The sequence below is a fragment of the Cololabis saira genome, chromosome 21, assembly GCF_033807715.1.
Source record: "Cololabis saira isolate AMF1-May2022 chromosome 21, fColSai1.1, whole genome shotgun sequence".
NCBI lineage: Eukaryota > Metazoa > Chordata > Actinopteri > Beloniformes > Belonidae > Cololabis > Cololabis saira.
The window spans coordinates 37,740,212-37,755,152 of record NC_084607.1 but is presented as its reverse complement, the minus strand read 5'-3'; the positions used below and the strand labels follow the sequence as shown (position 1 = coordinate 37,755,152).

At 42.4% G+C, this 14,941-nt stretch overlaps 1 protein-coding gene across 1 annotated transcript in view; it reads left to right on the top strand.

Moving 5' to 3' along the window:
* Nucleotides 1-12,737, top strand: part of mettl22 (methyltransferase 22, Kin17 lysine) — a 33,623-nt gene extending 20,886 nt beyond the window's left edge. The window contains exons 6-12 of the mRNA XM_061711696.1: nucleotides 755-899; nucleotides 1,867-1,938; nucleotides 2,749-2,802; nucleotides 5,699-5,779; nucleotides 6,838-6,940; nucleotides 7,550-7,718; nucleotides 12,294-12,737. Coding sequence (XP_061567680.1) covers nucleotides 755-899; nucleotides 1,867-1,938; nucleotides 2,749-2,802; nucleotides 5,699-5,779; nucleotides 6,838-6,940; nucleotides 7,550-7,718; nucleotides 12,294-12,476 — 807 coding nt within the window. The 3' untranslated portion in view covers nucleotides 12,477-12,737. The remainder of the gene's footprint in view (nucleotides 1-754; nucleotides 900-1,866; nucleotides 1,939-2,748; nucleotides 2,803-5,698; nucleotides 5,780-6,837; nucleotides 6,941-7,549; nucleotides 7,719-12,293) is intronic.
* The last annotated feature ends 2,204 nt before the right edge of the window (nucleotides 12,738-14,941 follow it).

Below are 14,941 nucleotides of genomic sequence, written 5' to 3'. Positions count from 1 at the left end.
TCCTTTATTGTATTCTATATATTATGTCCCTGTCGCAGCTTTTTTCAGATGTGTTGCTCCCATCAAAATCACTGACGTAATATGTTTCTTGAAATTGGAAAATGTCTGTTTTACCATCAGATATGTTGTTTAGCAAATCAGACAGGCCTCCTCTCTGTCTGTTTTTAAATCCCTTCTCAAAACCCACCTCTTCTCCTTGGCTTTTAACACCTAGCAAGACAGTTGAGTTTATTTTATCTTTTTATTCTTTATTTTATTCTTTTATCTTTACTTTGTCCTATTTTATTCACTAGCATTTAACTCACCGTGATCGTTTTATTTTATTTGTGTGTCTTATGTTTTACGCTGTTTTGTTTGTACAGGACTGTCTCAGAAAATTAGAATATTGTGATGAAGTCTTTTTATTTTCTGTAATGCAAAAATGTCATACATTCTGGATTCATTACAAATCAACTGAAATATTGCAAGCCTTTTATTATTTTAATATTGCTGATCATGGTTTACAGTTTAAGAAAACTCAAATATCCTATCTCAAAAAATGTGAATATTCTGGGAATCTTAATCTTAAACTGTAAACCATAATCAGCAATATTAAAATAATAAAAGGCTTGCAATATTTCAGTTGATTTGTAATGAATCCAGAATGTATGACATTTTTGTTTTTTTAAATGCATTACAGAAAATAAAGAACTTTATCACAATATTCAAATTTTCTGAGACAGTCCTGTAAATAAACTTGACTGTACTTCCACAGGTGTGGCGGGGAGCTCTCTTCCTCTCCGACTTCATCCTCTCCAAAGCAGACATGTTCAGAGGGACCACGGTCTTAGAGCTGGGAGCAGGGACAGGCTTAACCAGCATCGTCATGGCAACCACAGCCAGAGCAGTCTACTGCACAGGTATATGCTGTCTCGCAGGTCACGGGGGGGGAAGATGGCTGGGAAGGAATGAGACCCACGGTGTCATAATTAGGAAGAATTGCTACAGATCCTCTTGCAACTGTGAATCCAGACAGCGTTGTACCGTCATAGACGTGGCTCTCATAGCCGGGGAGAGCAGCTGCTTTATCTCATTGGAACAAAGTTGCAACAAAGTTTTAGGATCATTTCACCCTGGGGTGCCAGCCTACGGAAGAGTATTAGGGCCAGGCAGGAGAAAAATAAAAATGATATTATAGAGGAGGAAGATTTTTTTTTTCATTATGCACTTCGAGAAAAAAATTGAAATGTTGAGAAAAAAAGTCAAAATTTCATGAATAAAGTTGAAATGTTGAGAAAAAAGGCGAAATTTCAACTTTATTCTTGAAATTGTATTTCAACATTAATCTCAACATTTTGACTTTTTTCTCGAAGTGCGCAATAAAAAAAAATCTTCTCCTCTCAAATAGTTTTTCTCCTGCATGGCCCTAATACTCTTCCGTAGCCAGCCAGTGAAAACTGGACACGATTTCTAACCAGCAAGCAACGCTGTCGCACGTGGTGTCGTCCATCGTCCATCCATTTGGATGGAGCTAACACTTCATTTAAGAAAGTTTATTTAAGAAAGTTGTTGTTTATTCTTCTTTTTTTAAAATGTCAGTTGAGGGAGTCTTCCTTTTTTTAAACTAATTAGTGCAGTTTTGATGCGAAGCGGAGTATATAAGAGAATATAATATATGATGACGTATGAAAAGCAGGAGTCGTGCTCTCGTTAGGATCAGATCATCTCCACTTATTGCTGTTTTTCTCCAGACTCCATATTATTGTGCAGAGAACAGACGCACCTTGTAACAGCAATCCTTAAGCAAATGAGTTGACGTAAACATTTTGAACCATCACACTCAACAATTCAAAGACACTTGGGTTTGACTGTGTTTCTCCTGTGCAGACGTGGGAGAAGACCTGCTGAGTCTGAGCCGGAGAAATGTGTCCTTAAATAAACACGTGATTGGGCCTGAAGGTAAGAGAACCGCTGAAACAAGCTGCTGTACACAAATAAATACAACAACACAGGAACATAAGACAATTTACAAGAAATAAATACTCAAATCATTTTTTATTGTTTTTAAAAATAATTAAAAACAATGACTAAAAACAAACCATAAAAACACTAAAACAGGAAAAGAGTATTAGGGCCAAACTAAGAAAAAAACAAAAAGAAATTACGAAAATAAAGTCATAATAACATGAGAATAAAGTCGTAATATTACGAGAATAAAGTAATAATATTAAATATATTATAAATATATAAATATAACTTCATAAGATGCTCAATATTCAACATTTTAACACACTCTTCCTGTTAGAGTTCCTTTAAATTAACACTTTATTCTTGTAATATTACGACTTTATTCTCATAAATTAACACGTTATTCTCGTAATGTTACAACTTTATTCTCGTAATGTTACAACTTTATTCTCGTAATAATACGACTTTATTCTCGTAATATTATGACTTTATTGTAATTAAAACAAAATAAGACATTTCTTTTGAAAAGGTTTCCCTGTGAAGCCTGACGTGTCGTGAAAGGGTGAAGCATCAAAAACTGCTTCTTTTTAGTCCGTTGCCATCCCAACGAATGAGTTTGATGCTGATGGTAACCATGGTTACCTCCATACACCTCCCCCACAACAACATTATTTCATACCATATTTAAACAAATAACTGTTCACTTCTAATAGGACATGCTCACATTAGTTTCTATGACTTCCAGTCCACTTGAACGGTTTGTTGTTGCTGAGTGTTTGGTAACTCCTGCTGTTCCATCAGGAGGGGAGGTGAGGGTGAGACGGCTGGACTGGTTAAAACACAGCCTTTGCACAGGTAAGAGCTGTTTAAAATCAATCTCTCGTAAATAACATTATAACACGCTCTTCTGTAAAATGATTTCATGCATCCAGTTGAGTTTTTAGAGCCTGACGGAGCAGCCCAGGTTTGTTTTAATCATGTGATCAGACTCGTGTTGCTTTGGACGGATGTTTAGTTTGCAGTATTAGATATTTTATTTAGTTGTCTTTATTTATGTTATGTATTTATTCATTTTAGTTTCCCCCATTTCTGTGACGCAGGAATGGCTAACTAACTCTTTACGCTATAATCCATGTAGATTTTAGGATAGGAGACATTTTAAGCAGGTTTAGGCTTTTCAGGCCGACCTCTCAAACACAGATCCTACATTAAGACTGTAGTGTTCAGTCAACAACATTACATTCAGGGTGTTTATTGGCGACAGACAATCTCCAGCGATATTTCAGTAAAGAATGACTGTGACGTGGACATTGAGATGGAGATGTCTGCAGGTCAGAATCACAATACTTTATTGTCAGTGTACCCGGGTACAGTGAGATTTGAAGCAGCATCACCTCTCCGGTGCAAGACAAATAGCAGTAGTGCAAACAATAAGAAATATAAATAATATAAAAAATATAAAAAAGGTTAAAGGGGACCTATTATGAAAAACACGTTTTTTCTTGTTTTAACATATATAAAGTGGTCTCCCCTCACCCTGCCAGCACAGGGGAGACAAAATACCATGAAATTCTGCAGGGTCTCTGACCCCCGCCGGACAGAGTCCCCCAGTGTCACGTGGTTTTTTTTGAGCCGATTAAAATCTGCTCCTGTCGTTACGTAACGACAGGAGCAGATTTCCATAGGTTCAGCCTCCGCTGCTGAAACCACGCCCACAACCAGCTCTCTCCGCTGCTGGAGCGGTCCTTTCATTGAGACAGTCGGACGCGGCGCCGCGGCGGAGCGGATCCAGGTTAAATCATCCAGGTTCCCGGGTGGTTTGGGAGCTGGGTCCTCGGGGGTCTGTCCCAGGTCGGACCAGCTTCACCCTCCGAGCATTTCAGCCAAATCTGTCGTTTGATCCCCGGTAACGGGCGATGCGCCGCGGATACGCCGCGGATGCGCTCCGGAGCCGATCTGTGCGCCCGCCGTGGGGTTGCGGCGCCCATCGCGCAGCATCCGCCAGGCAGATCCGGCTGAAATTCCGCTGGTCGGTCCCCGGGAGTCCCTGCTACCAGTCCAGGCCGGTTCCTGCGGTCCCGGCCGGTCGGAACCGGTCAGATTCCCCCGTTAAAGCCGCGGTGATGTGCTCTGCTCCAGCAGCTCTGCTCCAGCAGCGCTGCTCCCGGGCGCCCGGCATGGCTCCGGGGCCAGCGTTCAGCATCCGCCGGGTAGATCCGGCTTAAATAGTGCATAAATGTTATTTATATACAACTCATATTTTATTTTTTTAACAATAAAGTTTCCATTTGTGAACATTCAGTGTTGTGATAATTTACAGGCTTGGGCTGCTCTGGCGGAGCGAGGTTTATGCTCCTCCCCTGCTACACGTCATTCAAGCAGCCAATCAGCACAGCCTCATTATCATACCCCCCCCTTCCCTAAAAATGAGGCGCAGAAAAAGAGGTTAGAAGCGGTAAAACTAGTGACAGGGCCCACAGGCTGGATTTATGATTTATGTAGAAAAAACAAGCTTTAGATTGTTTTTAAGACATTCAAGGCCTGTTTAAAATATACATTAAATGCCATAATAGGTCACCTTTAAGGTGCATTTGAATCGTTTTTTTTTTTACAGATGACAGTATATACATATGTAGGAATATTGCACAGGTCCGGGCTCTCCCTCACCCTGGATTCACCCTGAAAGCGTCACAGGCGTCATGGGCGTCCGGCTGCCGTTCATTTCCTATGAAAACGCTGGGAGAGCCGCCGGAGGCGTCGGGAGCAGCCGGAGCAGCCCGTCCAGAGCGTCAATTTGAAGTTGAAAAATCTCAACTTTATGCAAATGAGCAGCGGCGACGCCGAGGCAGCGTCCAATCACAGACCGGGATTCCTGAAGCGAGAACTCTCAATGCAGATTGTACTTTCATGTTCACACAAACATACACTCATTCACATGCGTACAGGAGCAGAGCTGTCACTAACAAACTTATTTTATAAGGAATTAATATATTTCATCCAGCAAACTGACATTTTTGCTGATTTAACTGCCGTTTTTACCTGAACTGCTCATGTAAAACACGTAACTGATGGTTGAGGAGCTGGATGGTCCCAACCATTTTATTTGCTACATTGATCCAACGAAAAATAATTAAAAACGGTGCTTATTAATCACAAAACACAGTTTAAACAATATGACCAAATCCGCTATTTCCCTCCAGTTCTGCAGCGCAGCTTGAAAGCCCCGCCCACGACAGACTATAAAGTGTGAATCTACCAAGCAGCGTGATGCAGGCGTCAGGAGATTTTTGGCGCTTTCAATGTGAATCCAGCATTAGAGGCAGTACAGGGGGAGAAGCTCAGTCATCTGGGCTCATCCCCGGGAGTCAGAAGAGCTGGTCTGGTGAGGATGAGAGATGAGAGAAGACCCAGGACACGCTGGAGGACTCCGTGTGGCTGCAGAGGTGGCTGCAGAGGTGGCTGCAGAGGTGGCTGCAGAGGTGGCTGCAGAGGTGGCTGCAGAGGTGGCTGCAGAGGTGGCTGCAGAGGTGGCTGCAGAGGTGGCTGCAGAGGTGGCTGCAGAGGTGGCTGCAGAGGTGGCTGCAGAGGTGGCTGCAGAGGTGGCTGCAGAGGTGGCTGCAGAGGTGGCTGCAGAGGTGGCTGCAGAGGTGGCTGCAGAGGGAAGTGTGAGCTGCTCCCTCCACTCCCAGCCCGGAGATGCTGCTGTGAGAAGCAACAGCCTTTCACCCGCCCTCTCTTTGTGTGCTCGTAGATGCTGATGAGGAGTTCAGCTGGACAGAGGAGGAGGTAGCTGATCTCTACGACAACACCAGCTTCATTATCGCTGCTGACGGTAAGTTTTCAGTATGATGAGCTTGAAGCGCTCTTGTTCTTTATTGAAGACAAGCGTGGAGACACGGAGAATTGTTTTTGTCTCTTATTCTGTAAATCCTACCAGAATATGGAACGACGCTCACAAATGCCACTGAAGACATTGCTGTGCAGAAATGAAATGAAATGGTAAGTGAATGTGGGAGGCCTGAATGAGCAGGACTGGTCCCCCCTCTGTGAGCAGGTCTCTGCCCCCCCCTCTGTGAGCAGGTCTCTGGGAAAGTGGAAAGTGGCAACTAAGGCGCGGTTTGTCACCCGGATATCTCATGCGTAAATGCTTGAGTGAAGAGAGAGGTTTTAAGTCTTTTGAAGATTTTTACCGACTCGGCTTCCCTGATGTTTTTGGGCCGTGTGTTCCATAGTTTTGGGGCGTAGTTGACAAATTAATAAATAATAATAATAATAATAGTGATAAATATTGAATCAGTATTGATAAATCAAAATGAAGCACCACCTAAATATCAGTAACTAAACAGTACAATCAGTCTCAGGATAACTGTTACTGTATGTTCCCGCCGGTGACGGATTAGCTTATTCTCCACTATGCCAATGGCCAAAATGACATAATGTTCTTTTCATTGCCATGTTGTAACACAAGGAGACGGCCACAAATGTTTGATAAAATGATCGTGCAAATGCAATAAGCAGCGTACGTGTGGAGTTGCTAGAATGTGAGATTCAAATCTCACAAAGCTTCATTTTGATTTATTAATACTGATTCATTATTTATTACTATCATTATTATTATTTATTAATTAGCACCATAATTAAGTCGTCACAGAGGGGGTGGCCCAGTCCTGCTCATTCAGGCCTCCCACATTCACTTACCACTTCATTTCTGCACAGCAATGTCTTCAGTGGCATTTGTGAGCGTCGTTCCATATTCTGGTAGGATTTACAGAGGCAGAGGAGTGGCAGTTAGGACGTGCAAGCTTGTCATATCCCTTGCTATATGTGTTGTTTGACTTAAAGAGAGCCACGAAATATACAGCATTCTTTTGTGTGTGTGTGTGTGTCCAGTTTGCTATGACGACGACCTCACAGACGGACTTTTCCGGACACTCTACCATCTCTGCAGCAACTTCTCTCACACCTGTGTGATCTTCATATCCATAGAGAAAAGGTGAGGCCACATCAGCTGGTACGAATACTCTGTACAAATACTGACCACGCTGCAGAAACGCTGCAGAAAAATCCTGGTTTCTATAAACTGACTCACTTTTTTTTTTTTTGAAATTTTCTGTTTATTTGAAAGAGCAATTGTTTCCATATACAGTATTACATTCACTCCTTGGACCATTGCAATGTCTTTCTCCAAAGTTCAACCATGTGTTCCCAATGAAATTGGGAAAGGTGTATACAAAAAAAAACAAAAGTCCAAGTGTCTTTGATCATTATGCTTTTCCAAGATTTTTAGTTTGTGTAACATGAACAACAGAACTGGGGGAGCTTTTTTTCCTCCTTATCGTGACAGCTTCGCAAAATGAAAAAGAAATAAAGTACCGTATTAGAGTGGTATCAGGTCATCACAAAAAGCACACATTCAAATGAAGTCAGATCTTCCAGGCTTCATGTACTCAGTCCATTTAGACCAAATCCAATAGATGCAGCAGAATGTGAACTTGGGTGGTGATAAAGATGGTTGGGCTGTCCAGTTTCTCTCTGATTGGTTTACTTGAGTGTTACTTCTGTCACCCAGACATGCTCTCTCTGTGTCTCTATGTCTCCTTAGGATGAACTTTACCCTGCAACACATGGATGTTTCCTGTGACGCCTACAATCATTTCCGGCGCTGCCTGTCCCAGCTCCAGGACCTGGCCGGGGGAGGCCACAGGTTCAGCGTGGAACAGGTCCAACCCAACTTTACACAATTTCTGCTGTATGACCGAGTTGAGCAACTGGTAAGAAAAAACCTCTGGTGATTAACTTCACACAAGCTTTTCTTTATTGTTTTTTGTTGTTTTTTTTTTTATCCCCGATTTTTTTTCCCATTTTCATCACCCAGTGCTCTACCTAAGTCAGTCCTGGGCATTGCTCTTAATTGAGCATAAGTAGAAGGCAGCGCACCCAGAGTGAACGTCTACTACGTTACCTGTCTGAGGGGGTCATGGGAAACCAAGGTGCAGGATTTTCCACCAGAACATGGTATAGAGGGTCTGCTGGACCAGCCCCCTTACTCACACTGAGTGGCAAAACATCCAACTGGCAAAAATGGCTGCAACTAGTGGAGAAGATGGGATAACAGCTAATTATCAGCTTAAAGGGGACATATTATGGCATTTAATGTATATTTTAAACAGGCCTTGAATGTCTTAAAAACAATCTAAAGCTTGTTTTTTCTACATAAATCCGAAATTCAGTCTCTGGGCCATGTTTTTATTTTTTCCGCTTCTAAAGCCTTTTTCTGTGCTTCATTTTCAGGGCGGGGGGGGGGCTATGATAATGAGGCTCTGTGCTGATTGGCTGCTTGAATGACGTGTAGGAGGGGAGGAGAATAAGCCTCGCTCCGGCCAGAGCAGCCGGCTGCGTCGTACACAAAACGTGTCCCATGCGAGAAGCTTCTGCGACAAAATCAATTCCACAAATGAATCATGTTAACTGTAAAGAAATCACAACACTGAATTTTCACAAATGGCAACTTTATTGTTAAAAAAATAAAATATGAGTTGTATATAAATAACATTTATGCACTATTGCTGGCTCAAGGAAGGACCGTGCGTTTTCTGAAGGGTCGTTGAACAGCTTCAGGTGCTTGGAAGATCTGAAACCAGACAGAAAAAATGTATTACTAATATATTACTAATAATAACTAACGAGTGAGTGGCTCCGTTAGGGAACACTGGAGCCGGGCCGGTCCGTGAGCAGCTCCTGCAGCTCCGTATGCGGCCCCGGTGCTCCGAAGCTAAGCTAAATACTTAGCCCATGCAAAGATCATACAAATATAAATAACATTAAAAAAAAAAGGAACTTACCGCTGACTCGTGTGCAGTTGCTGGGTCCGTGCTGTTGGAACTGATCCTTTTATGAGGGTAAATGTCGATTCAAAATCTCATTTCTACTCTCCCTCGCTGTTAAAACAGCCACCGCTTCTGAACAATGGCGGAGCTCGAGCCGGCGGAGAGAGCTGGTTGTGGGCGTGGTTTCAGCAGCGGAGGCTGAACCTATGGAAATCTGCTCCCGTTGTGACTCACGACGGGAGCAGATTCTAATCGGCTCAAAAAAAATCACGTGACACTGGGGGATTCTGTAGTGCGGGGGTCACAGACCTTGCAGAAATTCATGGGATTTTGTCTCCCCTCTGCTGGCAGGGTGAGGGGAGACCACTTTATATATGTTAAAACAAGAAAAAACGTGTTTTTCATAATATGTCCCCTTTAAATTAAAGGCAGTTGGACTTGACAGTGACCCGTACAGTTACCCCAAGAACCAGTGGGCCATGGACATTAATATTTGGTACAGTTACCAAGAACCAGTGGTCCATGGACATTAATATTTGGTACAGTTACCAAGAACCAGTGGGCCATGGACATTAATATTTGGTACAGTTACCAAGAACCAGTGGTCCATGGACATTAATATTTGGTACAGTTACCAAGAACCAGTGGTCCATGGACATTAATATTTGGTACAGTTACCAAGAACCAGTGGTCCATGGACATTAATATTTGGTACAGTTACCCCAAGAACCAGTGGTCCATGGACATTAATATTTGGTACAGTTACCAAGAACCAGTGGTCCATGGACATTAATATTTGGTACAGTTACCAAGAACCAGTGGTCCATGGACATTAATATTTGGTACAGTTACCAAGAACCAGTGGTCCATGGACATTAATATTTGGTACAGTTACCAAGAACCAGTGGTCCATGGACATCAATATTTGACCATGAATCCAGTTTCCTGATATTTATATGTACTTAATTTCTACGCCGGGGAAAGCTTGAAGATACAAAAGTCTTGACGCTTGGTCTGACTTAAAGGCAGGATTTGTTGTAGAAATTAAAGTAGTAGTAGTAGTAGTAGTAGTAGTAGTAGTAGTAGTAGTCTGACCAGCACTGATCCAGCTGGACCTGAACTATGGGATTTCTTGCTCGTGTTCTTCTCTCAGATGTAAGTTGCTTTGGATAAAAGCGTCTGGTTAATGACAGTAGTAGTAATTGACAGTAGTAGGAAATGAAAGTAGTAGTAGCACTGGGTGAAGAAAATTGGAAAAAAATCAGGATAAACATATTTATATTAAAAAAAAAACTATTTTTTTATAACCAATGACAGTCATCCAGGAACTCAGTGCCATGTCATTTTAGTTGGTGTAATCAGTACTCGAGTTGTAAAAAACAATCAGGGGGGATGGTGGATTTTATCATATGGGGACAGATATTTTGTGCTGACTACAAATAATATAATATATTACAAATAATAGCAGTGACCAAAACACCTGCAGAAATACTGCAGGAATGACATAGCAGCAGTTAAATGCAGCCTTCTGTAAGCTTTAAAGGCCCTATTGTATCTGTAGGAATTCTTCGTAATATTATTATTTTTTTTAATTATTTTTCTGACGAAAGGAGGGCCTTTTTGCCCCCCTAAACGTGCCCAAAAAGTCACCAAATTTTGCACCCAAGCCAGGCCTGGCGAAAAATTTGATATTTAATGGTTTACATTAATGGGCGTGGTAAAATGGCTCAACAGCGCCCCCTAGAAGACTTTGTTCCTCAAGCCCCACAATACGGTTTGACGTACATGCACGAAAATCGGTACACACCTGTATCATGGCGCAACTTAAAGAAAAGTCTCTTGGCGTCATGCCCGAAACCGAACAGGAAGTCCGCCATTTTGAATTAGTCGCGTAATTTTGGAGCAATATATGCCATTCCTTCGGCAGTTAATACGGCCCGAACCGTATCGTGAACCCAGATGTGTTATACATCAAAATGTGCGTCTCCATCCTCCGACTACGCGCATTACTTTTCTCTTTCAAAAGTGTTACCGTGGCGACGCTAGACGCCAAAAAGCACGCCCCCCTTCATCTGATTGGTCCATATTTGATAGTTCCCCAAAAGTCACCAAATTTTGCATGCAAGGCAGGCCTGGCGATAAATTTGATATTTAATGGTTTGTATTAATGGGCGTGGCAAAATGGCTCAACAGCGCCCCCCGGAAAACTTTGCGCCTCAAGCCCCACAATACGGTTTGACGTACATGCATGAAAATCGCTACACACCTGTATCATGTCACAACTTAAAGAAAAGTCTCTTGGCAACATGGCCGAAACCGAACAGGAAGTCTGCTATTTTTAATTAATTGTGTAATTTTGGCGCAATTTATGCCATTCCTTCGGCAATTAATACGGCCCGAACCGTAACGTGCACCCAGGTGTGTTATACATCAAAATGTGCGTCTCCATCCTGCGACAACAGGCATTACTTTTCTCTTTCAAAAGTGTTACCGTGGCGACGCTAGACGCCAAAAAGCGCGCCCACCCTTATCTGGTTGGTTCAGACAGAAAAAACTTTGTGCCTCAAGCCCCACAATACGGTGTGACGTAAATGAACGAAAATCGGTACACACCTGTATCATATCGCAACTTAAAGAAAAGTCTCTTCATGGCCGAAACCGAACAGGAAGTCGGCCATTTTGAACATTCTGAATTAGTCGCGTAATTTTGGAGCAATTTATGCCAATCCTTCAACAATTAATACGGCCCGAACCGTAACGTGCACCCAGGTGTGTTATACATCAAAATGTGCGTCTCCATGCTGTGACTACGCACATTAACTTTCTATTCACTCTTGAATGGTTTGACATAGAGAGTAGTGGGTGGCGTCATCAGACTCTGTATTGAGTCCTTGACCTTCATTGGCCTGAATTAGTCCCGCCCCTTCTTCTGATTGGTTGTCCCTATTTTCTGCTATATCTTTTGAATGGTCTGACATAGGAAGTTGTGGGTGGTGTCATTTCTGATATGCTTATGGGGGACGGTGGCCGTGAGTGCGAGGGCCCGTTCATCGCTGCTTGCAGCTTTAATTTCTAGTTAAAATGTCTCATTTTAGTAAAATAATCTCATTACACTTAAAACAAGACTCATCACTGGAAAAAAACAATAATTTTCACCTGTTTCAAGTAGATTTTCACTTGAAATTAGCAGACAAATCTGCCAGTAGGACAAGATAAATCTTGTCCTACTGGCAGATTTTTCTACTTATTTCAAGTGAAAATTTACTTGAAACAGGTGAAAATTGTCAAATAAGTTATTTTTCTGGTGATGACTCTAAATGTTGAAATAGCAGTAAAACCACATTCATTGATGAGACGACATAAGGGATGGAAAGGAGGGATGACAGTTTTACAGGGGGGATGATTTGGACCGTTTTTATTTCAGGGGGGATGCCATCCCCCCTCATCCCCCCTCAACTCCAGTACTGGGTGTAACTGGACTCCACCTGAAGCACTAAGGTTCTTGTTACTGCGTTACAGGAGCTGTGGAAGGTGACTGCCACTCCCGTTCCCTCGGAGACGACTCCGTCTGATCCTGACCCGTCTGATCCCGACCCGTCTGATCCCGACCCGTCTGATCCCGACCCGTCTGATCCCGACCCGTCTGATCCCGACCCGTCTGATCCCGACCCGTCTGATCCCGCTGCTTCCGGAAAAGTATGAAGACAAAATGCTCAGCTTTCCATCGTTGCTGGACCCGTCCACTTACCTGCTTCGTCCTGCTTTTCTTCAGAATACAGTTGATTATTTATTTTCTTTCAACAGCTACTTTGCAATGATTGGTAAAGAATTACAAGAAAAAGAGTGCATAATACTGTAGTCATCATGCTGAATCTTTGAAATGTACTGACATGAAGTTCACCATTGATCATATTTACTTCTGATAGAAATATTCTGTTCAAAATAAAGAAGTTGTTTACAGTCGGCCTGGTTGGTTTTTTAACTTTGTGCTGGTCACTTTATGTTCAGCTTCTCTAGAGTTGAGAATAAAACTTACTGGGATGATAAACATGAAATGAGTTCACACACAGGACAGCCACTCATGCCTAGCTAACGCACACTGTGCACATAAAAAAAAAACGAATCTTCAGTACAACTCCACCAGAGCTGTGTGGATTAAAACCAAGAACAGAAATACTGTCAATAAGAACATTAAGAGGAAACAGTCATGCTGTGCAGGCATTAACATTTAGAGCCATAAAAACCTCTTCTAATGTCACAATGTTCAACTCGTGGACATTAAATGCTACGACTGTTTTTGTACAATTTTTAAAAGATTGTCTCATTGTTATGAATAGATGGATGTTTAAATCCTCATCAAATGTTGTGCTTTTACACACTTGGCTGAAGGATCATTGAAAGCACAACCAGGTCATGAGATGGGGCTGTTTCCTGATAAAACCCCGACCAATAATTTAAGACCGGGGTCTTCAAACGGGTCCGTAGTGCAGGTCCTCCAACTTCAAAAGAAATAAAGGCAATTTTAACCAAAATAATTTGAGAGTTAAAAAATAAATAATATATAGGCTATATATATATATATATATATATATATATATATATATATATATATATATATATATATATATATATATATATATATATATATATATATATATATATCTCCATTAACAGGCGATAATAATCTACTTTTGACAATAACTAGTCTACAACTCTACATAAATGATTCCCCTGACGTGAGTCATGTGACTAATGTCAAGTGGAAAAACGAGCTAGCTAGCTGTTTAAGAAAAGAAACTTCGTTGCGAAATTGACTTGGCTATTTCCTATTTAGGCCCAATCTCAATTCTCCCCCTACTTTTCTTCACTCGCCCTTCTTTTCTTCCCTACCCCCTAAAAAAGAAGGGGGAGATTTTAGGGCACTTGGCCCAGGTGTCTGTCCCATTTCTCCCCCTACCCCTCGTTTTCATTCCTACCCTGATCAGGAATCTGAGAGCCAAAAGCTGTTTTAATTTCAGCTGTAGCGTTGTTAATATGCCACTTTATTAGGTTTTAATATTTTTTCAGGCGTAAAAGTAACCGTTAAGATCCCCAACCTGGGCTCAGTTTATCCAAATAACGCCTGTTAAGAAATTTGACTCCACGTTTTCGGAGATGAGAAGAGCCGCCGGCCCCGGGGAGCAGCAGCTCACAGCCCGAGAAACCTGCAGCTCTGTTGAGAATTACGCTGGCTGAAATAAATAATTTAGGAAGATGTTGGTTTAATAGATGAAATCTAACAGTTGTAGCTACGCCTGTTAAGAAATTTGCTACGAAAATGTAGAGATTTCTGCCTGCCGGCTCCAGAGCTTATGGGTCCGCGTTAAATCGACGCAGAGCCTACGGCGTAGGGTACGGCGCGCGTCGCCGTGTAACCTACGGCGTAGGCTCTGCGACGATTTAACGCGGACCCATAAAACAGCTCTGCTATCTTCACTTCAGCTTTATCTGAAAGTGTGTAAATGACCCAGATAACAGCTTTGTGGTTTCTGAAAACTATTATATCAGAAACATCCAAAACAAATCCAAAACCACTCCCCCTAGGTGAAAAGAGGAATTGGGACACCACTACCTAGAAAAGGTGGAAGACCCCTGGTTTAAGAGAACGAGGAGAACACACCCACTGAAGTTTGCTCCCTGCTTGTCCTGTAACCGCTGGAATACGGTCCTGATGTTTCATGCTTGTTCTCACATATTGGTTGCCTCAGAACGGTCCTTCATTCAGAGAGCGGTACATAGCATTTACTAAATGATACTATGGTATTAAATGTTGATGTACCAGTCTATTCCTTCCACCGGGAGCTAGTGGCAGAAAGGACAGCATCACAGACACAAGTGGCAGAACTAGGTTTCCTGTCCCTCAGAGACGGGGGGAGAGGGCTAACGGCCCCGTGACACCCCCCTGGACAAGCGGAGAAGATGGATGATACCGGTACTAAGGCCCAGTCCCAATCCCCCCCCTACCCCTACTTTAGGGGGAGTGCTGAAAACGAGGGTAGTGGCTATGAATCTGGCCCTACACAGCTAGGGATTTCAGATGCACCCTAGTTGACCGAGGGCCAGAAAAATTTCCCAGAATGCTTTTTGTCGTCATTTGCGGACTGAATTAAAAAAAAACATGGCAGAGA